General features: G+C 46.6%; 1 protein-coding gene across 2 annotated transcripts in view; it reads left to right on the top strand.

Moving 5' to 3' along the window:
- The window catches only part of COL5A1 (collagen type V alpha 1 chain), a 171547-nt gene that overhangs the window by 129986 nt on the left and 13912 nt on the right, over nt 1–27649 (top strand). For both annotated transcript variants that reach the window (XM_026062162.1, XM_026062163.1), the window contains exons 32-57: nt 1387–1440; nt 7514–7558; nt 8016–8069; nt 9069–9113; nt 10207–10260; nt 10851–10904; nt 14700–14753; nt 16377–16484; nt 16770–16859; nt 16961–17014; nt 17678–17785; nt 19634–19741; nt 20356–20409; nt 21307–21360; nt 21534–21641; nt 21726–21779; nt 21866–21973; nt 22999–23052; nt 23488–23595; nt 24672–24725; nt 25103–25156; nt 25626–25679; nt 26098–26151; nt 26704–26811; nt 27272–27325; nt 27457–27510. In XM_026062162.1, the coding sequence (XP_025917947.1) occupies nt 1387–1440; nt 7514–7558; nt 8016–8069; nt 9069–9113; nt 10207–10260; nt 10851–10904; nt 14700–14753; nt 16377–16484; nt 16770–16859; nt 16961–17014; nt 17678–17785; nt 19634–19741; nt 20356–20409; nt 21307–21360; nt 21534–21641; nt 21726–21779; nt 21866–21973; nt 22999–23052; nt 23488–23595; nt 24672–24725; nt 25103–25156; nt 25626–25679; nt 26098–26151; nt 26704–26811; nt 27272–27325; nt 27457–27510 (1800 nt within the window). The remainder of the gene's footprint in view (nt 1–1386; nt 1441–7513; nt 7559–8015; nt 8070–9068; nt 9114–10206; nt 10261–10850; nt 10905–14699; nt 14754–16376; nt 16485–16769; nt 16860–16960; nt 17015–17677; nt 17786–19633; nt 19742–20355; nt 20410–21306; nt 21361–21533; nt 21642–21725; nt 21780–21865; nt 21974–22998; nt 23053–23487; nt 23596–24671; nt 24726–25102; nt 25157–25625; nt 25680–26097; nt 26152–26703; nt 26812–27271; nt 27326–27456; nt 27511–27649) is intronic.

Below are 27649 nucleotides of genomic sequence, written 5' to 3' on the forward strand. Positions count from 1 at the left end.
CAGCTAATGGGGATAACGTGGAACGGCGACTGCTTTCAGGCCAGGGCGCCCCCAAGGTTTATTCAAGCCTAAATCGGGAGGGACATTTTGCAGGAGGAGAATGAGCAGGACCTTGACTCTTCTGCTCCTCCGTGGCGATCTCTACCATCACCATGTCATGGGCACGAATGGCTGTATAAAATCCAAGGCAATGGAAAATAAAGCCTTCACCCTCCTCCCTTTTGGAGCTGTTGCGTGTGTGGCATTCTCAGCATTTCGTGCAGCGCTGTCCCTCCTCTCCCCATAAATGGGTAAAAATAGCTCCCAGCCCTTAGCTGGTGGGAATGGGCCACATTGCTTCAGTGAGTGGTTCTGAACCACACCAGTCTCCTGTAATGTGCTGGGAAGAGAAGCCCTGGGGCTGGAGATGGGAAAAGGCGAGGTGTGCAGAGCTGCTCCCAGAAGGGCTCTGCAGGACAGCCCGATAACGCGTGTAAACAGGCTCCGTGTGAGCTTTCGTGCTGCTAATAGTGATACTTCTCCCTGTATTATGCTTTGTATCTTCAAAGCTCTGAGCTATTGTTAACTAGTTAATTAAGGAGAATGGCTAATGAATCAGGGTCTCCCTGAAATAAAAATAAAACTGCCATTTTCAGATTTGCAAGCATGCTTTGTGTCATACCTACACACCCACCTTCATTTGGGCTATTTTCAAATGTTCTTTTTAAATTAAAACCGAGAATTCCACTATGTAGCTGCAGCCTGGCTTTTACATACCCTGGAGGCTTTGGGAACTTATGTTTTTGTTAACATTTTTTTTTAAGACTCATATTTCATTATTCATGTTCATTGCTTGAAAAAACAAGCTTGTTTAACACTGGAGACATAATTAACTGCGAAAGATTGTTTCCTGGTTGTGGTGTTGATGTTTTATTTTCTAATTTGCATTTTATATCTGTTTTTTTTTTTCTTCTCCATTGCTTTAGCTAATTCAAATTTTAAAAGAAGCAGCAGCTAATCTCTAGGCACTTAAATCAGAAAGGAAAAGCCAGGAGTTAAATTTTCACAAGCAACAAAGTGACTTAGGAGCTAAAAACAAAAGCTTTCCTGTTCTTCAGGCATCTAATACAATTGCAAGCTTGGGCCTTTGCAGTGGCCTCTAATGAGGCATGGATCCTTTTTTGTTGTTGTTATTTTTGGATGAAAATTAGATTCTGAGGTCATTTCAGGACTGTCTTTGGTTTTGTTTTGTTTTTTTTAACATTCCTCTATTAAAATGTTCAGAGTTGTAGACGTCAGCAGGCTTTTGATCAGGGTTATTCAAGGCCAATAAATGCCTGACATGGAGGGACAGAGTTGGCCATTCCCGTGTGTTGAGCTGTTCTCTCTCTTTTCTGTTTCCCCAAGGGTTCAATCGGGTTCCCAGGATTTCCAGGAGCCAACGGCGAGAAGGGTGCACGGGTAAGAGCCACTTGGTCTAGCCGTTTTGCTGAGTTTCGTCTAAAGAGCAAGGTGGTTGCTTCCGTGGAGGCTGCCGGTCTCTTCCCGTGCGCTGGGACTCCCGGAGCCCTCCCTGGCATGCGCTGGTCCGGCTTCTCCACGCAGGGCTGGAGCATCCTTTGGCAGGTCTCCACCCTGGGCAAGACCCATCTCATCTGACCCGTTACCAATAGCTAGCAGCAAATCCGAGTGCTTCATCTCATCAACGCTTGGGCTGTTCCTGTGGTTGGTTTTTGCGTGAAGGGGATCCCTGGCTCCCCGGGGCGCGTTTGTCGAGGGCGGCGTGCCTCCGCGTAGCATGGAGAGCCGCGGGCGCGCCAGCCCGGGCGCTGTCCCGCGTGGTCACGGAGGCCTCTCCTCTGAAATAGCTCTCGCAGCTGGAGCAGCCGGGACGGTCCTCTCTCCCATTTGCAGTCTGAGATGAGGTCCCTTGAGCAGATATTGAACCTGACTCTGGGAACAGCAAGAGCCTAAAGTAGTCAGAGGCTCCTGACTTCAGCTGTTGAGAGAGGTGGATGCCAGTAATAGCACAGTCAGCTCCGCAGCCAGCAACTTTCCAATTAAGCACTGGATATTTTTCCCTTAAGATATTTTAAGAGATTTCTCTGAACCTGAATTCTTCCCTTGCTGTCAGACATTGCTTAGGGCATGAAGAGCTTTTTAATTAACAGTAATTATTAGAGGTAGGCAAATTTGTTCAGAAGCGGCAAGGAACCGTCTTTAACCTAACTTGAGATTCATAATGCATAGATGAAAATGCTTCTCTCGCATGCTCTCTGTGCATATATGCACTCGCACAGCTCTGCACACGTACGTGTCCTCCTTGTGTGGGCAGGTGCGTATGTTTGCGTGCACGTGTTCCTCTGAAGCAGTCCCGCGCGTGCTGCTCCCTGTATCGATGCTTTTGGCACTGCTCTCGGTGACACGTGGCGGTGCGGGTCATGGCCGGGGCTGCAGGGAGACACTGGAGGAGGCTGGTTGTGCCTCGGGGAGCTTGCAGCACCATGTGCCAATGGCCCCAACCCCTTTTTCCCAGGCCCAGTGCTCCCAGGGTCGATCTCAGGTTGTGCTGTGACCCATCGGCGTTGGTGTAATCCCAGGGGAAAGATGCTTTCTCCCCAAAAGAGGTGGGAAGCGCTGGGGAATTAATACAAAAACCCGCTCTGGAAATGAGGCAAATAGTAGCAGTGTGGAGAGCATGGACAGTTTCTAAGGCTGCACCTTGGTCTGTTAGACTGCTGGAAATCCTGAGCTGCTCTTATACGTTCCTCCTTTTAATAAGTGGAGCTATTCTAAATCTTGATCTCTGTTGAACGCCCTTAAAGTGTGGGGGCTTCACCTTCCAGGCTCGTCTCTACCTCTCTCCTTCACCCACTCAGTCAGTGTTCGCTCCCAAGTAGCAATGAAGATGTCAAGGGATTGTCTAAATATGCTGCTGGTTTTTATTTTGTGGAAGGAAAGCTCGAATTAGATGATTCAGGGTACAAATGTGAAGTCATTCTTTGCACCAGTCATGTCACAGGAAAAAAAAAGGTTGTTTGTGTGAGGAGAGTGGGTAGAATTAGTTTCCTTTTTATTCTCATTTAAATACAAATGACTTTTAACAGACATGTTTGATAGGAGCACAGAAAACATAAATCACTTTGCACTGCATTAATATTGTGCTACTGAAATTTGGTTTATATCTTTGAGGTTCCCCACGCGCCTTTTCTTCCACTGACTAATTTCATCTCCTCGTGAACTGCAAATCCAGCAGCTTTCTTCCCGCTCCCGCGCTCTCCGTCTCCGCCGGAGCCGCTCGGCTGCGGCAGGAGGGAGGGGAGGCCACGAGCGAGGCAGTCGTGACACCTGGAATTTGCCAGAGCCCTGTAATTACCGTGTGGCTTATCAAATACGCAGCAAGGAAATCCTTGAGCTGGATTTGGGGGTGGCGTGAAGCGGGGCATTGGCACCGCGGCGGGGGCCAGACGCGCTGCTTTGCGGCAGCTGGGGATCTGCCTCCTTTGGGCTTTACCTGCCGGTTTTATTCCTGGTGGGAGCCGCAGCCGGGCGGCGCGGGTGACCCCGCTCTCGGCGAGCGGAGCGGGTCCCTGCCGGTGCCCCCAGCGCGCCGAGGGCTCGCCGTGTCGCTGGAGACGGCGCTGGCGGCGGCTTTGCCCTTTCGAGGGGAAGGGGGACCGGCTTCGAGCCGGATGTGCCCCGTGCAAAGCCAGCCAAAACGTTGCCTGTTTATAAGACTGCAAGTCCTAAAGGTTGGTTGAACCTTGACAAAGCCCAGCCTGAAGGGGCTGAGGAGGGAGCCCGTGTGATGGGAAGGGGCACAACTTTGCTGAGACATCGCCACTGAAAAGAACCAAAGCAGCGATAAAACGAAACAAAACGCATCCGTCTGCTTTTTTTTTTTTTTTTTTTCCTCTAAATGAGGTTTGTGCCCCTCGAAGGAGGCGTTGAGACTTGGTCGCGCTCCCTGGCAGGCCCCAGGAAACATCTTCGGTTTTCACGTTGGTTTGTTGTGTTTTGGACCCAGCCGCCAAGGGGTCGGTGAAGCTCGTGGCAGTGACACGAGGGTTTAGGGAGCCCGAAAACCCTCGCGGGAGCAAGCGGAGAGGAGCCTGAGCGCGGCGAGGGAGACACCACGTGTGCGGGGAGCAGGGGAAGGGAGCGCAACCCCCGCCGGCCTCCGAAACGGCAGCGTAGCCCGGCCGGCCACCGCGCAGCCCTGTCGGATGGAAAAACGTTGGTTTATTTTGCTGTCGTTTTATTTTGCTGTCGTTTTAAATTTTGTCTCAAATGTTTGGACCGTTTATGCTGTTTTACATGCGGTCGCGCAGCCTGTGCTAACTTTGCTGGTGCGTTGGTCTGCCCGCGCGTGCGTGAGAGAGGCAGAGCGCTTTCATTGACAAATCCGCCCTTTATTAGCGGGAGCCCAGCTTGAAAAAGCTTTAAGAGTAGCAAAAATACAAATTTTTGTTTGCTCTTCTGGTGTCCTTTTTTTTTTTTTTCCTCTCCCAGGTATCTGATTTGAAATAAGTGAAGAGCCACTGTATACAGAGTGAGAGACCGAGCTAGGAGCACACCACACCAAATGAAACGGAGGCCCTCAGCTTAAATTTAACGTTAGCCCTCGTTGAGTTAGACTTGACAAATTATACTCTGCTTCTCCTGAGAGCAGTAATTTTGCTATTTTATGAGCATGTCTACATGTAGTCAAGAAAGAGGGTTTGTAAGATTTGCTTTTCCAGTGCAATGTGGGGTAACCCAATCTGCAGCTAAAACATCCAAAAATCATTTCTGCTTGTCTTTTTATTTACAAGATATTACTATTACAATGTCCAACGCGGTTATTTATGGGTTCAAAATCATATAAATCACAGGTTTCTCTTATGATTGTCATCATCTAGGAATTGAAATAAGCTTTCCAGCTCATTCTTTCAGCAACACAAAAAGGCTTCCCGAGTCCTTTTTTAAAAAAAAAAGGTGAAAAACAAAGGCAGCAAGAGCAGAGTCGGCAGCTCTCGAGGCTCGGTCCGGGCGGCTGGATGCCAGTGCTGCCAGAGCCCTGCCAAGCTCAGGACTGCCAGACCTGACCATGCAGCTTCCGACTGCTCATCCCTGCAAAGGGGGCAGTAAAGTTAAGAAGGGAGCAAAAAAGACCTTTGGGGTCTTCAGCGAAGCCTGTGGCTTGTTGAAATACCGCGATGGTTTTGACGAGCGGTTTACTGGCTACAGGGCTCATTTTCACCTATTTTCTGCAGCTCCCCTCTGGGGGTGGGAGGCAGTTCCCGGGAGCTGTAGAGAGGAGCAGCATTTCCGAGCGGTCCGGGTTGAACGCGCTGAAAAACGATGTGTGGCCGCTGTGCTAAGCGGCCCCGCAAACAGGACGTAAGCCTATCTCTATTGAGGAAGACGTTGAGCTTCCTCCGCTGAAGAAGCGGGAAGCCTCTTCATCGTTCAGGAAGAAAATCTTGCTTTTTAAGGAGGGTGACGGCACGCCACCACGTAGAGTTGAAGTGCTAAGGGGGGGCCCTCTCTGCGTGGGTTATCCCAACCGGGACCTGAAATGTAGAAATGGAGGCGTGCTCAGAGCTGGGTTCATCCCGCGCTATGTGAGCCCGCGGCCGGCATGCCGTGTGCCGTGGGGCTGCTGCTCTCCGCTATCCCTAGGGATTCACCTCTGGCCGCCGGGGCCGGCACAGCTTCCAGAAGTGCATCTGGCCACTCTTTCTTGAATGGCTGTGGGTGAGCTCTCCTGGACATTTTTAAAACCTGATCAGAAAATCAATACTTGAGACGTGAATAAGTGGTTTTATTTTTAGAGCTAATAAGCCTCTCCCATTAGCACAGAATAATAGATCTTCCTGCCCTTCTTGTCTGACAGTGCCTGGAGGGTGCATGGAGCTACTGAAATCCAGGCCATTTATTTGGGTGCCTAGAAAATAATCTGAATTTAGATGCCTTTCCTTCCGTATCCCTGTTTGAAAAATATAGGCCTGTGTGCGTTTATAGTGCCATATAAATTCTTAGCAACAGTACACAGTGCTGTATGCATGATTAATGATAGCAATAAGCAGAGCAAAATTTTGCTTAAAAATAGAATTGAAAAAGCAGGAAAGGATTGTATGGGGCTACCTGCAGGCAGGCTGCACTCCACTACACCTGATCTGTATTTAGCCTCCCATAGTTTAAGGAAAACCAGATGGAGTACTTCATTATGATTTTTGTAATTAATTTAAAAAAGTATGCCAGCAATGTTTATTAAATGGAGATGCAGCACATGGAGGATTCAGCAGGGCTAATTTTAGTAGCTTGAAAAAAAAGTTGATTCTAAAGTTTTCCAGCTCCTGTTTTATGTTTGCCTGGTTAATGAGTGCCAGATATGAGAAGGCAAGATTTTGAGATGATGGATTTGGGGCAGAAAATGGCAAGTGATATTTTAAGCATCCTTGTTCCTTGCATAGAAGGAAAGTGATTCTATTCCTTTCTTTAACAGGGGATTGGTAAAAATAGTGGGCTGTTGATCCAAAGGAAGAAAGCGAAACCCGCTGACTTTTTTTTTTTTTTTTTTGATAACTTGACACTAGCCAAAGTAGTGTTTTCAGGGAGTGAGATCTGGGCCGTTACTTCTCTTCTAGGTACATGCTAATGGAGCTTAATATAATGCTAGATCTGGGACCCAGCCGTCTTTGTCGTCTTTCTGTCAGAATTAATCACAGCCGGCCGTTACAGGAAGCTGAGTGCATCTGTCAGATCTCATAAGCCTGCTGTTTTGTCGCTGCTGCACAACAATGTCTTAAATTACTTATTTAGCACAAAGTTCACAAAGATGGTGAAAGATCCGTAAATATGTGGGGCAGCTTAATTGGCTTGTGTTGTGTAAAATAATTGCTCAGGTTAGGGGTCCAGCCCTGCTGCTGGCACTCCTTAAATATTTAGTAGCGCGGGTCTTGTAACGTGTGCTTGTATCCGCTTGGGGTGTGCGCGCCTGTGATCCAGCCTGCTCCTGCGCGGGGATGTGCCGGCTTTCTGCACGTCAGCCGCTCGAGAAGGGAAAAAAGATGATCATCAGGAAAAGGGAGAGTGGATTTTGGGGTGGCAGTGTGGAAGAGCTTTTCTCTGGCTTTGGTGTGTTTGCTGGCTTTTTAAAATTTTGCGTATGTGCTGTTTCACCGACGAGACTGCGTGGTCCACGTTGGTGGCCTCGTCTTTGAATTTCTTTGTGATACTATAAAGGACTCAGGTAAAGGATGCTGTTAAGAGACTCCTTCCCTTAGATGTTGAATTTCATCTAGGCATTGGGATCTCAGTCCAGACCCATCCAAACATTGTAAATGAAAATAAATACAAGAATCAGGAGCCAAGAGCAAAACGAGTGTCCTCTCATTGCAAACGAGAATGGAAGAAGTTTTGGGGGCCAGCGTGCGTGCGATAGGCTCGGTTGCGAGCTCACCCGCTGCAAGTCCAGCCCATGGAGAAGCTCCAGTGAGGCTGCGGTGCTGCTAGCTCCAAACTCACCCATGTTTCTTTCTGATTCCAGGGGACACCTGGCAAACCAGGTCCAAGGGGGCAGCGCGGTCCAACGGTAACGATACTTTTTTTTTTCCTCCTTTCTCATGCATTTTGTTTTGCTTTGTTTTCTTCCTTCCCAGTGCATTTTGAAAGCTTGTTAAGGCCATTACTTGGGTGAAGAACAAGCGATCTGATTCCTACCCTGACTGGATAAGGTCTGACCCTTTATCTGGTCTTCAGCAGTTGAAGCTGAACAGAGGGGACACACCAATTTGGGGCTGGGGCTCAACGAAGCAACAAATGTTGCTTAAGTCGTAACAAAATCCAAGCTGGCTGGCTGGGCTCCCCGGCGGCTCTGGGCCGGCAGAGTGCCGAAGGCTCGGGTCATCCTGCTCCTTCCAGCAGGATGAGTCCTGCACCAAACGCCTGTCAGGCACCTAAATGTTTTGATTAATCGGTGTCTTAAAACAGCAACGGGATACTGTGGGTAGCAAAGAGGGCTGAAATGTTGTCTTTTGTGTCTTTTTAAGGGTCCACGTGGGGAAAGAGGCCCTAGGGGAAGCACTGGGAAACCTGGCCCAAAGGTAAGGTTTTAGAGCCATTGGCAGTAGTTAGAAGAAGAATCGTGTCCTAAAAAGTGGTGATATCAGAGACCATCTGGTTCATTGCCCTCTATTTCCCTTCTCCTCTGGAGAAAAACGTTACATTTTGAAAGCTGAGTGCTCCTAATCTTCATTACCCAGCCAAATGCCTCAAAAAATACACGCGTGGCTCCTAAGAACGCGTTGGCCCCTGTTCCGGTAGGAGATCCAGCGCCTGCCCGAGCTCGGGCCCGCTGCGGGGCACAGGGGAGGGCGCACCCCACGGCGGGGAGCAGCTCGAGCCGCCGGGGCGCCCGGGCTTGCAGCGCTCCGGTGGCGCCGGAGCTTCCCCGGATGCCCTGTAGGGACCCATCTGCGGAGGAGCCCGGTTCACCGCGGGGCCTCGCTCCTCGCCCATCCGTAGCCAGACCCGCTTTCCATGCAAACCGGCGGCCGAGGATTGGCCGGAGACCACAATAGGTGTTGTTCTCTGAGCTGACCAGGAGCGCGTGGGTCAATCATGGCATGGCGAAGCTCTCCGCTGTGCCAGAACCCACTAGGTAAACCGATTAAGCGAACATCAATCGCTTGGCATAATGGAAGCGAAGCTTTTATAATGAAACATTGTCACAGCGGCGCTGCCTGCTTTAAAAATAAATGTCTCGGCTTTGTGTCGGCATGAATTTTTGATAAATACCTTGGCTTTGCTGCGGCATTTATCTCACAGAAGGAGACCGTTATCTAGTAGAAATATCCTGAGCTCGCTGATGTTATCTTCCCTGTATTTTTATTAAGCGGTGTTGAGGGGAATGAGCAGCTGCTCGTTTGTCACTGGATATTGCTCTTGATACAGAATTATTAATAGAGAGGGGCAGGGGGAATCGGTGGGGTGTGTTGTCGCCATGTGGTTGGTGGCATTTAAAGTCTTTGTGCAAAGCAGCTGAATTGGTGATATATATTTTTAATGGTTTTTTTTCTTTTTTTTTTCCCAATTCTTAAAAGGGCAACTCTGGTGGTGACGGCCCCCCTGGTCCTCCTGGCGAAAGGGTAAGACAATCCGGTGGGGCTACAGCAGAAATTAATAAAAGTCCATTAGTTGAACATGGTGCAAGAAGCTGGTTTACGATGCAGAGACAGAGATGAGGTGTTTTGCGGCGAGCGTCCTACCGAATACCTCCATGAAACAGCGAGGGGTGGGCATACATCAGCAGCAAAAAGTAAAAACCTGTTTAGAAACCCAAGCGAAATTTGCTTTTGTGGACAGAGGTATCACAAGCCACCAGCAATCCTCGGGCCCCTTCATAGGAAGGGTCAAACGGGGCTTTGATGGAGGATGCCCCATGCAAACCTCATGGCACAGGGGAAGAGCCACCCGTGTGCTCTGGCCATTCAGCCAGAGCCCTGGTTTCCTGGGGCAGGTGGTCCTCCAGGACCCCTTACTCCTTTCTCCAGGCTACAGATGCTAGGACATAGCTGGGACTTTCATGATTTTAGCCTCAATTTCTGCAGGGTTTTTTTTTTTTGCTTGTAAATTTTCTACAAAATTGCCCAAGCAGGAAATGTATGAGATCGACCTCCTGCTTTACGCTCTGCTGGTTGTGACGATAGGGGAGGGGGGAGCTGCTGCCGATGGTGCTCTCGGGAAGCAGCCATCCGAGAGGCGTAAGCACGCCAGGGAGCTGGAGCGTAGAGAGCGACTTCGCGCCCCTGCTCAAACTGCCGTCGGGAGCAGCAGTCCCGAAATCACAAGGTGCTCTCCTTTTATTTCTGCTCGAGACACAGGGGCTGGTAGCTCCCAGGTGCTCTTGCTTGAGCTGTGATGGGCAAAGACCTATTTTTCATAGCGTTGGGAGGGAAAGGTACAAAGAGGTCAAAAACCTGCTTAACGTTTGTAGTGCTTTTTCCAACTGGACGGGCCATTCAGGTAAACGTACCCAGTGGTTCTTATTTCTCCAGGCGTTTTTTTCAAGGGATGGCCCTGTGCAGCTGGGGGCTTGCACTTTAGTGACATTTCTTTGGGGCAGAGAGGAAAGTGGCTTTCTGTATCTCTGTGCTCATCTGCTGTTCAAACAGTGGTGATATTTCATAGTAATGTGTGTAGGCTTTTTAACCATGTTTTCTGGCTTGTTTTGCATCCCAGGGACCACCAGGGCCTCAAGGACCAACTGGTTTTCCTGGACCAAAAGGCCCCCCTGTAAGTAACTCTCTTTCCAGAACATGCAAAGAAATACATTAAGTATTTTCCATCCAGCTGTGATTGCCTGTGCCAACTCAGTCTTAGCTGCTTCTCTGACAAGAGGCGATGTACCCAATAAAAGGCAATACTGAGACATCATGATAACGCAACGATTTAAGATTTTAAATAGCCAAGTAAATTGTGGCTGATTATAAATGTTCATTTCCTAATGACTCAATATCACCAGGATCTTTCATGGTTGCTCTGTTCTTTGTTTTTCCCTCTGTGTACTGGGAGGACAGCACACCAGAGTAACACTTCTATCTCTGCAATTATTATACACTGATGGGGGACCTCAGAAACCTTTTTGGAGTGATTTCTTTCCCTGTGGTGGACAGCTCTCTCCATCTCTGGATCTGTAAGATAAATCTTCCTTTGAGAGATTTGTGGGAAAGGGCTATATCTTTTAGGGTTTTGAGCACCCCCATTTCACTGTAAAATGAATGGGAATTAATGCAAGGATGCAAGCAGATTTCATTCAGTCCTCATTACAGTTTAACTGCCAAGCTAATGGTCATGGTTCTTCTCACTCTGTTTTTCTTCTCTAGGGTCCTCCTGGAAAGGATGGATTGCCTGGTCACCCCGGACAGAGAGGAGAAACTGTAAGTAGCCAAAAATCTTGTGTAGATCATTAGTCCTGAGTCTCGTCTTGCTGGTTGGTTTTTCTAAACCTTTCTGTGCAGCTGAGGAGATGTTGCCATGTGTTGTTTTTCTCCAAAGGTCTGTGTCTCTTCAGCTGTATGGGATGGTCTATGGGAAGCAACCCTCTTTTGGGCAGGACGAGTCGGTCTAATGATGGTTTATGTGAAGGCCATGAACCAACTTCTCTCTCTCTGTCCCCTTAATGGACTGTAGAGGTCACAGTGTGTGTCACAGTGCGTCGTGCACAGAGAAAATGCGAGCAGAGATGTAGTGAGACTCATGACTGGCATCAAAGGCAGTTGGGTTTCTGCTGTGCCGGGTGCTGCAGAGTCAGCCAGCTCCACTGCGGTCCTTGCTAAGTGGGAGGATGTTGGCTGGGGTTGAGACTGTGTCAACACACCAGCACAAGCCAGCAGTTAGTGTGGCAGGTGCTTTTAGGAAGTGGAGAAGCAGCTGGGTTGACTCCCACACAGCCCTCTGGTCGGTCTCTGCAACCTCAAGGACTCCCTGAAGCGCTCTCCCCTTAGTCCTATAAAGCGGGGCAAAGCTGGGCCTCTGAACCGCTCTTTAGTGTGATACAGCTAAATCTGCACTTTTTCTCCCTCCTTCCCTTGGAAATGTGTGGATTTTACATCTCTGTTCCAGTGACATGACTCTAGGTCTGTGACAGCAGAGATTTTTCCTTTGAGAAGGGCTCCCTCCTTCACAGCTGAAGCTCTCAGCTTTCAGCCACAGCTGCTTAGGTCAGGGGCAGCTTCCTTCTCCAATTTTACTTTCTGTGGAACCTGTGATGGGAAGAAATAAATGCTTTTCCCTGTTCCTGACGCTTCATGTGGCCGACATCAAGAACTGTTGCACAGCAGAAGAGGCTTAGAGCCCAGTTTTAACAGCACCTGTTTCAAAAAGAAAGCAATTCCTGGCCAAGAGCAATGATGCAATGGTTTTGCTCTAGCTTTTCTGTCCATACTGGTTACTGCTTGAGTATCAGCCACTGCTTTAGCACACCGGTAAGAAGAGCATCCCTGCTGCTACTGCCTTTTAGCTAAAGCTCCTCGTGTGGCCTCACAAAGTTTGGCCTAAGCCCTGCTCCAGCAATAATCACTTGCCGAACGTGGCTCCAGTGCAAGGAGCGGCTCCTGGCTGTTTTAGGTACCTTACTGTATCGTGCGCATACTGCTTTGTCAATTTTAAAAGATTTTGTTGCACAGATGTAATCATTGTTTCTCACCAAAGGAGAATGATGAGGCATGTGGAAGGTATGATAATACGGCTGTTGTACGTCTCTGGTGATCTGTTTTCTGCACCTTTTTTGCTTAAAAGATACCCTAAGCAAAAATGATCGTTGTGCCATGTATTCTTGTGCATGCAGTGATTAGTATCTTTCTGTTTTGTGTTTTTGGGGATTTTTATTCTTTTTCCTCAACTGATTATAATCCAGCTCATTTGCTGCTGTTGGTATTTTGCTCTCCCCAACACTGCATGCTGCATGTTAGCAGATAGACTCTTCTTTGTTCTGTGTTTATTTTACAGGAAAAAAACCAACTTCTTCTACTCAGCTTTGCATTTTTCTCCACTGCCTTTCCTAGCAAATGAACATTAAAAAGGCTTTGCACATTATGCATTTTTTTCCCCTCAACTTATCACACAAAAATTTAATTAACTTGCCTGGCATTTGCTAAGCGAGGCAATGCAAATACTGCTCAATGCAACACCGGATATTTATTAACGCTCCGTAAGACTGACTATGGCGACGCTTGTGGTATTTTCAAGCACACAATCCTCAGGTCAGGATTAGCTTAAAGGTGAAGAGAAGAGCGTTCGCCTGCCAAAGTCTGATTGTGACATTTAGTCTTCTTTCATTGAGTTATCTGTAGCATTAGGGACACCTAAATGGAAATCAGAAAAAGCAGTGAAGTCTTTACTTGCTTCTGCTGCTTTTGAGACTGGAGTAGAGCATCCAACTCCAAGTGAGTGTGTATATGAACTTGGCTTTCAATTGTTTTGGGTCTGAAAGTATTCCCTGATGGCTTTCTTTAGTCACTCTGGTAATAACTTTTACCTATTTGAACAAATACTTCCAGAAAACAAACTTCTGTTCATCTTTGGCTGGAAGAAGCTTGCAAAGAGCACTTCCCTTCTGGGGCGCACAAGGACATGCGCAGAGATGCAGGCAGCAGCCGAGACCCCCATGTTTGCGGCCGGGTGCCTGTGTGCCGGCCCTTTTCATAGCTCCAACTTTTGGCTGTTGGAAATCATTCGGTTTAGTCTGTCTATGAGACTACCAACTTTAATGCCCAGGATGACTTTTAAAGCAAATGGCCAGTGCTGTATCACTTAAGATAATTTCCTGTTTCTTTCCCTCTTTTTTGTCCCCTTTCCTTACGCCATGCCGAAAGGGGAGGAGATGAGCACAAAAACAAGTTAAATATTATTTCCACCTCGGTAACCTTGTTAGTGCGCTCTGTACCTTCATGCACGAAAACCCAGACTTGAAATCTGCATCTCGTGTGGTTCCCTTTATTTTGCCTATGAGTTAGCAAATATAGGGCATGTTGAAGAATGCCTAAATATTTGGCCATATTAGACTTTATTAGACTTGGGGTGTTTAAAAAAAAAGGGGGGGGGAAGGAAAATTCAGACAGGATAAGGAAAAAAAAAGAAAAAAAAAGGAGTTTTCTAAATCCAGCATAGAAGTAGTTGAAATGTTTTTCTAAAAATAGGGTTTAAATTGTACTTTTGTTTTACACAGATTTTTTTGCCATTTCCCCATCAACTGTGGGATATTTTCTGTGATCTGCAGACAGCTATAACAGTGTTGGGTAGTTTTTTAGCATGACGCAGTACCATTGGCTTGGGACTTACCTGATCATCTTTCCTGGCAATGAGAAAATTAGTCTTTAAGCCCTAAATGACATTTCTCCAACATGTCAACATGCTATAGCGAGAATGATAATTATGTGCTTTTTAGAGAGTGGTTCAGGAGAACTAAACAATTGCTGTGGTGATAGTTCATTACTGTCACCCTTTAAAGGTCATTATAAGAAGCTGCCATGGGTCTCAGATTTACATTATTCATCATCATTTGGTGATCCAAAGAGAAACACATTTGTGATTTTTTTTTCAACAGATGTTGATGAAGGAAATAAAACTTCACTCAAAACCCCAAGCTGACATGGTTGCCTGCTTCAGCAGAACTAGGGATTTGTGCTGCCTACGCGAAAAATGAAAGATGGTCACCCAGCCTTAGAGCTCCTGAGGAGTGAAGCATAAAATAGCAATTATACCAGAACTGGGAGTAGGAGAAGGGAAGTTGTTATTAAGAATTGCTCGGCATTAAGAAACTCGCACATTCTGACTTTTTAATGGCCATTTCCTCTGTAGGTTTCAGGAGTGTAGCAAATTTTTTATATGTATACGGCCAGTCCTTCAGGCAAACCACAGTAGCTCCATCAAAATAGCTGAGCTGAGGATCTGGTCCCCACCGGAAAGACCTGCTCCTCTGGGGAGTGCTGCCCCCAGAGTCCTTGCTGGAGCTGGGAGACTTTGATCATCTCTTTTCCCCTCCACCCCCCTGTAAATATACAGATAGAGATTTTCCATCTTGTGTTTGATTTCTTCTTTCTTTTGCCTTTGGGTGTCCATCCTTTCATAGTCAATAGTCTCCTCCGAGGAGGAGCAGTCCAGGAGCAGTCTGTGACCCTCGTTTGACTGCTTGTGAGAAGTGTCATCTGTTGTCTTTTCCCTTTTTCCAACAGGGTTTCCAAGGCAAGACAGGCCCTCCAGGCCCTCCTGGTGTCGTAGGCCCTCAGGTAAGAAATGGCTGCTCCATGGCTGAGCCTTGCCAGTGCGGCACCCCAGGCTGGAGACCCCAGGGATGCACTGGCTTAGCTGGGAGCTGGTGGGATGGCAGATTGCCCAGTGCAGAGACTCCTGCTCCGGGGGAGGTGAAGTTGCATCAAAGTGAGCGTGCTGTTTTGGAAATTCCTGGCTGCAGGGTTGTGCGATGGATCAGGGTTTGCCCCGCTGTCTTTGTGCAGAGGCCCAGCTTGTTTAGGCCTTAGGATGGTGCTTGGACAAAGTGCCTGAAGGCCTCCAGCCCCATCCTGCTTGGCATGTTGCAATGTGAGGGGTGAGCAGTGGTGCAGCACCGGATCTCACCAGTGCTGCTGTAAATAAGGTGGTGCCTGTGAAGTTAACAGAACTACCTTGGTGTAAAATTGGTGTGGGATGAGAGACAGAGACCATCTCTGGTCCTTTGCCATCCTCCCTAATGTTGGAGAAGATACTGCACAGACCCTAACTAAATGACCATAAGGAACCAAAGAGTTCAATGCAATCTTGAATGCCCCAGCAGGTTGTATAGCCCTTCAGGGCAGCATAAGCGTGATGCACCAGTGCCCTTACACTTCATTATGAGGAAATGTAGTGATTTTCTGCTCTGTCAGAGCTATTTTTTTTTCTTTAAGTCTCAACAAACTGTGCAATCTGGAAATAGTATCTGCACAACTGGTATCTGTACCCCTGAATACAGGCTTGCAGGCCTCGTGCATCAGTATTATAGGCAATTTTAGACTGAATAGGACTGGGTTTTGGTAGTCGTCTTTTCTGAACTGCTGGGGGGGTACACTCTTTAATTAAAAAGCAATTAACTTGTCCTCTTAAATTCTTTAATGGTAGTGTCAATTCTACAGTTTATAAATTCCCTGATTAGGGGCAATTCCCTGATTCTGTCCGTCTTCTCAAGTGCAAATTAGGTTTTGTGGCAACTTTATTTGGCTCTGTTGTGCATAGTTAGTGTGATGTGTGGTTGCTGAGTGATCACAACGTTATCATTCTGCTTGCACTAAGTGGCACCCTGCAGTGTGACATGAATTACAACCATGGTCCCAGCGGACACCAATGTGCAGGGATGTTATGGTCTTGTGCATATGGCTTTTGTCCTCCTCCGAAATGGGCCGCTTGGGAACCTTCTGCCTAGAGCCTTATGTTACACTCGTCACCATTAGTGCCCATGTACGGCACAGAGGCAGTCAATAATTGCCATGTACTACAAGCCTCATCCATTATTTATGGCCAATATGAGGAAGAAATAGCATGATTGTAGAATACTTAGGAAGCTTTCAATATAAAAAGCCCTAAGCATAATAACTGTGATAGTAGTAACTGTCACTTATGTGAACACTTGAATTCCAGAGGTTCCCAATGCCACTAGATTGTTAAGTGCCATTTTACCCACCTCCAAAACAATGTCCCTTTATATGTTAAAGAAAATATCCCTACCGGGCTTCCCAGTGGCACCGTGCATGACAGCTAAGGGAAGAAGCATCTTCTGTCCCATTGCAGCTTAAAGGATGAAACTGATAAACTTTACCAGTTTCTTCATTGCTTTCTTTGCTGATCTCCAACACCTTCTCCTTAATCTGTTTCTTTAGGGTCCGACTGGTGAGACTGGCCCAATGGGTGAGCGGGGACATCCAGGCCCTCCAGGTCCCCCTGGTGAACAAGGTCTTCCTGGCCTCACTGGAAAGGAAGGGACCAAGGTAGGCTGTTTGCCCATCTACTGTGACTGCTATTGCAGTCCAATCTGCAGCATATGACAGAGATGAAGATGAATCCAAGTTCACTTTGTGGGATGGGGAGCCAGCAGGCTATTGAATTTACCTTCCTTGCAAGTCTGGATGCCCACCTCTCTCCCAAAGGTGAAGAGGGAAGATTCGGGAAAGAAATCATGTTTCACAATGTCTCATTGAGAGCTGAGTCCAGAGAGAGGAGCTGGGTCCTTATGGAGTCTGCAGATCCTTAGGTATTTATCATTGTAATTGCAGGGTGACCCTGGTCCTGCCGGTCTCCCAGGAAAGGATGGTCCCCCGGGCTTGCGAGGCTTCCCTGGAGAGAGAGGCCTCCCTGGCCCAATTGTAAGTAGAGGCTCCTCCGGTCTTTCCAGTGGGAAGGATGCACAGGCAGTGCAACACACAGCTCCAGAAATGACTTTGTTTTCCTGTCTTCCTCCTTCCAGGGTGCTACGGGACTGAAAGGCAACGAAGGTCCCCCAGGCCCCCCAGGTCCAGCAGTAAGTATCCTTGTCCTTACAGGCACCACCTAATGCATTTACAAGCTTGGCAAGCCAAAACTGAGGTTTAGTCACAGCTCAGTACTTTATCCGTTATTCCCTTTGCACTGTCTTACTACTTGCTGGATACTACGTTATTTTACAAGACACACGTGTAATAGCTCAATCATTTTGTGGTGTCAGGCATGAACATATGTGACAAGCTGAGGGAACTGGATGATTCAGGACATCAAGAATGAGGAAGCTGAGCATTTTGCTTCTAAGTCACCAGCTTTCCTTCTGAAAGTTGTTCCCACTTGAGATTCTTGCACAGTGCAGCCCTCCTGGAAGAAAATATTCATCATCGAACCCTCCCTGCTGCATTAGCTGTGAAATGGCTCATGCTCTTTTTCCAGACTCTGATAATATGCCCCCCAGGAACTGAGCTCCCTGCACCATCCCAAGAAGAACTCGGCTATTCCAGGCATTTTAATTAAAAAGAATCTGCAGGACCTCTTGGGCTGATGGTACCAAGTCATTACATGGCAGTCACCCCATCAAACATGCTCTCATACTGACATCCGCACTTGATGCACTTGCAGCGTCCTGCTGCTGGGTTACTTTCTTTCCGTAGCTGTATAAAGCCTTATATGCCGATTAATGTTTCCTTCCTTCTCTAAACAGGGTTCTCCTGGCGAGCGAGGTCCTGCTGGTTCAGCTGGCCCAATAGGCCTGCCAGGGCGACCCGGCCCACAAGGACCTCCGGGACCTGCAGGTGAAAAGGGAGCCCCAGTAAGTACTGGTATAAGATTAACAGCTGTGAGTCAAATAGGTATTTGTATGCTGGGGAGCCGAGTGTGGAGACAGTCCCTGGGGTAGGTATGTAAAGGGAAAAAAAAAAAAAAAAATTAAGAATCCGATTAAGGAAGAATTGTCTAATCTTGGGTGCATCAAGACAGGTAACATTATCTGCTAAACCGCCCTGTTTGGGACATCCATGCTATCAAAAATGGATGTGATCTTAGGGACCAAAATGACTTCAGGCAGTAGGAAGGTATATGGATTCTGAAGAGGTGAAATGAGAGGCTGTGTGACCTTGTTGTGACAAATAGCCACAGGACAGGCCTCTGGGCAGTGAAGTGAACCTCGTCAGCACTTATGAGAATGGGAGTGAAGCACCAGCTGCAGTCGTTTCCATTGGGCCCAAATCTGAGCAGTACTTTTGAAGGGAGAATGGATGCGATGGAATAAGCCACTCGAGACTGTAGCTAAGCAACAGAAGTAACAGCCACTCTGAAAAAAGTGATGAGGAATAAAATTCTTATCCCTGCTCTATCCCTGACCAAGAGCCCGCATGAGGTGGCATGGGCGTTTGTGTTTCTAGTTGGGGATGCTGTGTGCTCCTACAGCACACGCGTGCCAAGTTCTCCCACCAGCACCCATAGGAAGGGCTGCTTTAAGCAGGACTCAGGCAGGTAGCTGCTGAGTCCTGCCATATGGTCCTTCTCCTGCATGTTCACCAGCCTGCGCAGGCTGTCAAGTCTTTCGCTCCTGAGGCGTGCACATGAAGCATCACGTGAAGGCAGGAGAGACTATTTTTGTGATTGAAGAGCACAGCATCGTGGCAGTCCCAAGGAGGAAGGCTGTGCATCTCTTTCACACCCAAATGGTTTTGTAGAGGAATATCACTGACTTTTGGTTTGCCTGATTCAAACTCAGGCTCAGCTTTAGATCCAGCAAAATGGGCAAATGCTGGCATCAGTGATTTCAGACTACACCAGGACACTTAGGTTGATTGATTGCTGTTATTAAAGGTGTTTATCAACTACTGTATTCTGTATTTGCAGGCTTATTAGAAACACTAGTAGCTAGTCCAGAGGCAAGAATTTCCTGGTGAATCAGCTCTATGAACATCTGTACTGCCAAGTGTCTATATGATGTGTTATTGGATAGATGAATAGGCAATTTATGTGGCATCTGATTATTCAGAGGAGAGCACCCAGGATTTAGATGCAATTAAATTATGTACTAGGAAGCTGAAAAATATCCACTGTTCAGTTCCTATAAACAAACAAATTTGAAGGCTCCAATAGGAGGAATACAAGTAGATTGTTTGAGCAGGAGGTAGCAGAGATTGTTTTATCCACTTAATGTGTTTTCCTTTGTCCAGAAGGCTCAGGAGGGAGGTCAGGGTCTCCTGAGAAATCTCCATCTGCTGTGCAGTAGCCAGGAAGGAGGCATTGTAAGCGTTCGTGTAGTCAGACTGGCATCAGTAAGAATTGGCTTGTGGGAATAAAAAATAGTTGGAGTCTTGTTCCCTATTGTGAGAGAGATATGAGAGAGATGACAGAGGGCTCAGACTGAACATGCTTATATTGTTATAGCAGCAAAATTACAGCCATGATGTAGGTATTCACCATTTAGATTTATCTGTGTTTTATTTGTCTCCTGAGATAGAAATTTTGTCTTGCTTGAGACAGGGAACACAGAGAGACCTATGAAATATCTGCTGAAAACTAGTTTTGTCATACATGATTATATCATCGGGGTCATTAGCTGATGAATGTTAACAGGTTTTAATGGGTAGATTGGAAGGTGAAGGAGAGTGCTATGTAACCTGTCTGCTCATTACATTTCTAGGGTGAGAAAGGTCCTCAAGGACCAGCTGGTCGGGATGGCATCCAGGGCCCAGTTGGACTCCCAGGGCCAGCAGGTCCTGTTGGGCCACCTGGAGAAGATGGAGACAAGGTGAGAAAAGTCTCTCTGCTGTGCAGGGTTACTCTTGGAAGAAACTGTGCAACGTTACCCTTCTGCGCCATGCTGACCTGCTGCTTGCGTTTTATCGTGTCAGATGTGCTGCATATCGTAACATAAGGATGTTTCACAGTGCTTCCAATCCCATTAGATCTGCAGTCAGATTTGAGAGAGAATCAGTGTGCTGCATGTGCATTGTCAACTAAACTGTTGAATTCCAGTTAGTCTCCCTATAAGCTTATACCAGGTGGCCTGGCCTCAGATTCCTGTCCTTTTCCAATTAATTACATTTCCCCATTCTTTCACTCCCTCTGGACAGGAGGATTCCTAGAAAACATTAGCTGGGACATGTCACTCATCACTGCTAACAAGGTTAGCAAAATGATACTTCCTGCATCTAGCAGCAGCTCAGAAAAGTTTTAGGATGCAAAAGGATTTGGTTACACCTGGAGTGGCCGAATCTCTGGCCTTTTTCAAAACTTATTGGGCGAAGGTTTATGGGAATTGGCGTCTTTGGAACAGGGCCCAGATGTGCAAGACTTGATTGTCGAGATATGTAAGTGGTCACCAAGGTGTGTGAACTAACTGTGCACCTTTACACCTGACAGGGCGAGATTGGGGAACCCGGCCAGAAGGGCAGCAAGGGCGACAAAGGGGAACAGGTAAGTGGGGCACGTCTTTGGTAGCTGCTTTCTTGTAGGAACATGTGGTTACATTGTGTTATTTGCTGGAAACAGAACTATATATTTTTAATTTCTTCCTGTTATTTCACCCCTCACCTTTTCTTCATCAAATACCAACACAATGTAAAAAAGAATGAGTGCACTAAGGTGCATTTCTTCTCCAGGTCACTGGGACACACTGAGAAGTTTCCATGTCACCTTTCTACTATGTAAATATCTGTGAAACATTAGCAGCCCTTGCAATTAAAGTTGCATATTGAGCCGTAGTCCCTTCTCTAGTTGCTTATAACTTGTTAAAGCACTCTTTTTATACTCAGGTGCTGAGGAATGGAAAAGATATTACACATAAGTATCTAGCATCTAGAGAGAGCTGAGTGGTATGATATTGCTTGACTGCAGCAAAGATATGTGACTGATGACTAAAATCAAATTCTCTTGTAAATATACTGAAGGAAGAGGTCAGACTGCATGGGTTTTGGCTTTCTTGGTCCTTCAGGTATTTAGCCTGACCTCCCAGGAGGTGATATTGGAGGTAACAGTGACATGTCAAACTTGTTATGTTACTCAGAAACACACAGAAGGTTTCTTCCTTTCCAGAAATATTTCTGACTTCCATTTCCCCAGAAAGTGTTTGGCAAAACAAGTTTTGGAGTGAGACTCTTTAGACATGTCCTTCAGTGCAGTGCTATCGTGCTGTTGGCACCAGTCCTGCTGGAGACTGGTGTGTCCAGGGAGACTTGACCCAATCTTCCCACTGGCACTTGAGAGTTTGTGTCAGTCTAATGGAGACTGTGCTGGAAGGGCTTCTCATTTTATAGGTGAATTTTTTTTACTCTGTGCTCCCAAATGTGATGCTGCATTTCTGTTTCTTGACAGGGTCCACCAGGTCCCACAGGACCACAGGGTCCAATTGGTCAGCCAGGCCCAGCTGTGAGTATTGTCCCCTGTTAGTAGTAATCCTATTTCTTACCAAAAACTGTCCTTGGGAAATGCTGTAAAGAATTGCTATTTGTGACTGCCACTGACTGCTAAAAGTGGTTGGGGATGGGGCTTTGCACATAGCACGTGCCTGTGCTAAGCCTTGTTAGACCCTTTCCTTGTAGGGTGCTGATGGAGAGCCAGGTCCCAGAGGACAGCAAGGCCTCTTTGGTCAGAAAGGTGATGAAGGACCCAGAGGTTTCCCTGGTCCCCCTGGCCCAGTGGGCTTGCAGGTAATTTCCAGCATCAAGGGAGTGCTTAGGGTAATGAGAGCCAGCCAGCTGAGCTAAGAATTATTTCTTCCAACATCTCTACAGGGCTTGCCTGGACCGCCTGGTGAGAAGGGAGAAACAGGGGATGTTGGGCAAATGGTAAGATGTTTTACTCCTTTCATTTTCATCAATGATATAAATATTGCTTCAAAAAACATCTTAAATTTGTCTCCCCTTTCTTTCAGGGCCCACCAGGCCCACCTGGACCCAGAGGTCCCTCTGGACCACCAGGAGCAGATGGTCCACAGGGTCCTCCTGGGGGAATAGGAAATCCTGGCGCAGTAGGAGAGAAGGTAAAGCATCTGGGCAAACCTGATTTAAGCCAGCAGGAAGTTTGCTACCAAAGTCATTCAGGGGTTTTGTTAATGAGAAGCTGTTCTTTGTTAGATATCAGTGTATCAGTGATCATTTGAAATGGCGAAAGGAAACAGAAAAGCCTGTCCAGGAAGATAAGCCAGGTCTGCTTGTCAGTGTAGCTCTGGCTCACGATGTGAGCATTGCCTTCCTTTCTCCCCACTGCCCGCATGTGAAATGAATCACAGAGGGCTCAGGTGGACAAGTGTCTACCAACTGCCATTGCACACTGTGCTAATCACCGCAATTGCTGGTGGTCTCATGGGAGAACCCTGGGAGGATTTGTCTGGGAGCCTGAACTAATTTTTTGGGTGACAAGGTGAGAGGGCAGGAGAGTGGGGCAGTGATGGGATAATTCATGGCTGTGGTCATCTGATTCACTTGGTGTATAAATAGGTGTATTTACAGAAGGCAGCTTCTCCCAGCTTGAAGCACATTTAATTCTGTTCCTGAGATACTTGTAATAGTGTTTTCTTCTCAGTTAAGTAAACAGATTTATTTAAGAATGTATATGTTGCAGTGTTTTTGTTATTATGAGCCAACAAGATGGAAATGCACCCACATGGAAAAGAAAATAATAATGCAGTGTCTGCTGAAGAGCACGAAGAAGGAAATCTCCTGGAGAAGCGGTGTCAGCCTGGTGTGCTGCTGAGACTCACAACTCCCACTGAGCTCAGGGGGAACAGATGATGTTCAGCATATTAGCAGAAACTCAGCACCCTTCAGAAACTGGCCTGCGGGTCAGTCAGTGCTAGGCCATGAGTGACAGTGCTGTAGCTGGAATTGCTTAGAATATTTTAGCCCTTAATCCACAAGTAATGGTTTAGGATTTTTTGTTTGTTTTCTCATGAGCTTTTGCTTCCACTCTCCTGCTGAGGACTGACTGGGAGCACTCTCCACTGTGACCATGGAGTACTATAGCAATAGCAGCATAACTGTATTCATCTGCTTTTCCCATCTGTAGGGTGAACCTGGGGAATCTGGTGAGCCTGGTCTTCCTGGGGAGGTTGGCCTCCCGGTAAGTATGCTACAGGTTAACTCTTGCTCTTTTAGTAGACTTTAAATACTCTGTCTTCTGGTACAGAAGAGCTTTTCTTCAGTGGTTTTCCCTAAGGTTAAAGGGATTTCAGAAGGGCATGGATGTGGATGGGACTGCAGGGACTGAACCAGCTGTCTCCCGGTTCTGGGGTCAGGCAGAGACATTGTCGGTGGCCCTAAGGGGCTGGCGCTGCCATGTTACAGGATATTTATAGTATAACATATAGTCGCTGAATATGGGCTACACATGATTTAACAACATGAGTGCCATTAAATATTTGTGGGAAGGGATTGCTAAAACATGTACTCATGTTTTAAGATATGAATGGAGGTTCTTTTTCAGAATTGATTAAAAGATAATTAGAGATTGTGAAATTATTTCCCTGGGTAATGGAAACACCCTTTTTCTTTACAGGGTCCTAAAGGTGAAAGAGGTGAAAAAGGTGAAGCAGGTCCTTCAGGTGCTGCTGGTCCACCTGGCCCCAAAGGTCCACCAGGTGATGATGGTCCCAAGGGCAGCCCTGTAAGTACATCATCCTGCCAGAACTGTGCTTCCTTGTCTTGCCCAGCAGAGATTTCCTTGTGCAAAGATGTTTTGCGAAGATGTTTGTGGAAATTTGAAATAGTTTAGCAGACAGAATTATGCCCCCTAATGATATGTGGTATTAATCTGTTCCTTTACAGCACTAATGAGGAAAAGACCTAACTGTACAATATATTCCAACAATACTTGAGTTGTTAGGTTTTTTTGCATGCTGTCTTGAAACTCATCTCTGTGGGCCCACAGCAGGTTTACTTTGCACTTGAGCTTATGCATTGGCAAGGTCCTCTGCATCAGTGAAGCTTCTGAAATAGCATAGAGGAAATTTCTGTGAATTTGGGATTTTTCCCTTTAGGGTCAGATCCCTGATGATGCAAATTGGCATAGCTCTACTGAAGCCAGTAGAGCTATACTGATTTATACCAGATGACAATGGTACAGTATTTGTCTTTCCTGCTCCTTTGATGCTTGCAGGTTGAAGAAATTTATTATGTGATAAGCAAAGATGGCACGAAATAGCAGAGGAGGCAGGGGAGTTAGTCATCTCTCTTAACAGATGGGTTTTTGGAGATATTGCATTATTGGTTGGAACCTATTGTCTGAACGCTGTTCTCAGAATCAATTGAAGTGCACAATAGACACTGTACTGAGAAGAGTCGTGAAGTGTTTTAGTCATTAAATGCATTGAGAGGATCTTTATGTGAAAAATTTCACACATCATGTAGCAAGCAAATGCAAAACTTTCTAATCTGCACTAAACTGTGAGGATTTCACTGTCACTTGTGCAATGTATTTATGAAAAACTAGATGAAATTCACAGTGTTAAAAGCAGAGATTTCCATAGTCCAGATCTGGAGCTGAACTGATAACTGTGATCAGATGAAATACACTGAGGATGCAAAGCTGGGAAGTGAACTGGGACTGTTTGAGGTTGAAGGCTTAGGATTTTGATCTGTAGGGTGACGACTCATGTTACTGGGGTAGCAGGTACCTGGTGCTCTGCAGTTCCCCAAAGGCACTCTCTCTGATTTGTGGATCTCTTTATTATCTCTTTTCAGGGTCCAGTTGGTTTCCCTGGTGACCCTGGTCCTCCCGGAGAACCTGGTCCAGCTGTAAGTGTTTGTCTCACAGAAGTGCACTTAGGTTTTTCCTCTAGATTTTGTGAAATACAACTATTCCTTGATCATTCAGTAGCAGCTCCTCTGGCATTTACTCTTCCTTTTCTTGGGAAAGAGTAGAAAGTCCTGCCATAAGATTGTTCTTCTGACCATGCTAAAATCATTGGGACAGTAGCAATATAAATGTGTCTTGTTATCCACAGTATTTGACACGTGAGTCAGGAAGTTTGCCATTGCTGGCCTTCCCGATGGGAAGGCATGGTGCCTGGTGACGTGAAAACAAGCGGAACCACTCCTGCTACTGCTGCACTCCATTCAACTCCATTCATACCCTAAATAAGCCTGCTTGTTTCTTTCTTCTCCCCTTTTAGGGACAAGATGGTCCCCCTGGTGACAAAGGTGATGACGGCGAACCTGGGCAGACTGTGAGTAAAATGACGGACAGGATCTGTGTTGTTCAGTCCCAGCAGTTTCTGTGCTGAAGTCCAAGGACTTAAACATAGAAGGACATACAGCATCTAATTCCCACCAGCTTCTACTGCGCTGACTTCACCCAGTGTCTGCAAAACCCTCTCCTTCCCTCCTCTCTGCCTAAGCCTGGTTGCAGCCATCTATCTTGGCTGCTTGGTAATACATTCTGAAAGGAAAAATTAGCTTTAAAAAACAAAATTTAGCCTTTAATTTTAAGTTTTCTGTGCCTTATGGCATTACATTGTGGGAAGGGATAAAACAAGATACCACCTGCACCTCCAAGGAGGTGTCAGAAGTTGTACTGACCGCCTACACCTCGGCTTAGCACCAACTCTAGATCTCAGATCGTGTTTTACATGCTTGTTCTTCCCTTCCACATCTCATGGTACATTCATGGCTTGTTCTCCTCCACTCTCCATCTAGGGTTCCCCTGGTCCCACAGGAGAGCCAGGCCCCTCCGGACCGCCGGGAAAAAGGGTAAGCTGATTATTTAGGAATATTTTTCTGTATATAGTTGTATTGATTTTTTGAAAGTAATGTTATTTTTAGGTTTAAAGAAAATGCAAAGCAGTAGTTGTGTAAAAAAAAAAATGTAATGTGCCATTCACAGCCATTGGAAATTGATGGGAAGTTATTGACTAAATTCCATGATTTTTTTATAGCTTTTAACACCCGAATGAAAACATAAATATTAAGTGCGCCTGCTCTTCCTCCCTTGCTGGCAGAGCCCAGGGATTCATTTATCAAGAAGCTAATTTATAAAGCTTTTCAGAGATATTTGTCTCCATGTTGTCTTCTTCCCTAGGGCTGTAGCATCATTTTGGTAATTCCACTAGACCGTTTCAGATCAGTGGTGATCAAACCGTGTTTTGTATCTGTTTTGTGCTTTCTCTAGGGTCCTCCTGGTCCAGCTGGTCCCGAAGGAAGACAAGGAGAGAAAGGAGCCAAGGTAAGGGCTGAATGGGTTTTGACTTCTACCATATGCTTCGCATGCCAAAACGCCGATAACATTGTGTTTTGAAAGAAAGTGATTCGATTTTGCTGTATGTTGTAACAAATTAGCCTGAATTTGGGGCCGTCGGCTTCAAAACTAAGTGTACGTTTTGTCTTTTAACAGACTCCTTGGATATAATTAGGGCTTGGTAAGGTTATGGGAATGTTTTTCTTTTTCTGAAATGACTGAGTGCCATAATTGGCGATTTAATGTGTTGCAAATAGCATGGCATGCTCCAGCAGGAGCAAACAAAGGAAAGTCTCCTGCTCCAGAGAGCTTGCAGCCGAAGTACTGTTCCTGCTGTAAATCGGCAGAAACAAGCAGGGCTGAAAAGTGAGGCCGTTTAGAGGCTTATTCTCACTATGTAAGGGATAGGAAGCAGGAGGAGATTCAACAATAGAAAGTTTTAAATGTTATGCAGGGGACTGCATTCATTCTGTGAAGTCCTGCCAGCGCAGGATCGTTTGCCCCACCGCAAATTAAACCCATACTGTCTCTTGCATCTAGGGTGAAGCTGGTTTGGAAGGACCTCCTGGGAAGACGGGCCCAATTGGTCCCCAGGGTGCTCCAGGGAAACCCGGCCCCGATGGCCTTCGAGGAATTCCTGGTCCAGTTGTGAGTATTCCCAATCTGAGGAAAGTCTGAGAAAGCTACTGAACAGGATGGCTTTCCGTGCTTTACCATAATCTATCTGCCTTGGAAGATGCCTTTCTCCCAGTGTAATATTCTGTTTGCAAGCGAGCTAATAGTTTCTATGTCTGAATGCCTGACAGCAGGTAAGCCATGTTAGTGGAGATAACGATGGAAATCACCTCCCAGCATGATTTATCTGAGTCTTGGGTCTTCTCATCTACTCTCTGGGTAACATTTCCATGAGATCCCAAGTCCTTTTCTGGTAGAGACTTGAGCATGAAAGGAACATAAGTCCTTTTGCCTTTACCTTCCATGAGAAATGAGGGCAAACATTTTCCAGCCACAGTGACCGGATAAAGATGGCTGAATAATCAAAATAATCACAGCCGGGGAGCACTTCTATTGTGGATGATTTGTATGAGCAGATTGCATTGTTTTACAGGGTGAACAAGGTCTCCCAGGTTCCCCTGGCCCAGATGGTCCTCCAGGCCCAATGGTATGTCCACACTGGTCAAATTCTATGAGTTTTTACAATAAATGCAAATGTACAAATTTTACATAGATTCATATTCTCTTTCTCTCTTTCTCCCTTTATTTATTTATTTTACCCGCTTCTGTCTCCCAAAGGGCCCACCGGGTTTGCCTGGTCTTAAAGGAGACTCTGGTCCCAAAGGTGAAAAGGTGAGAACGCTGCACACACTATCGCTGCACAGCCTGGTGCCTGTGCCTGGCTGTGGGGAAGCTATATGTCGTTGCAAAGGGGCCCTGCAGCTTGCAGCCCGAGGCTGAGGAGAGTCGTAGGCCACGTGTGCCCTCTCAA

The sequence above is a fragment of the Apteryx rowi genome, unplaced genomic scaffold (assembly GCF_003343035.1).
Source record: "Apteryx rowi isolate R43461 unplaced genomic scaffold, aptRow1 scaffold_19, whole genome shotgun sequence".
NCBI classification, from domain to species: Eukaryota; Metazoa; Chordata; class Aves; order Apterygiformes; family Apterygidae; genus Apteryx; species Apteryx rowi.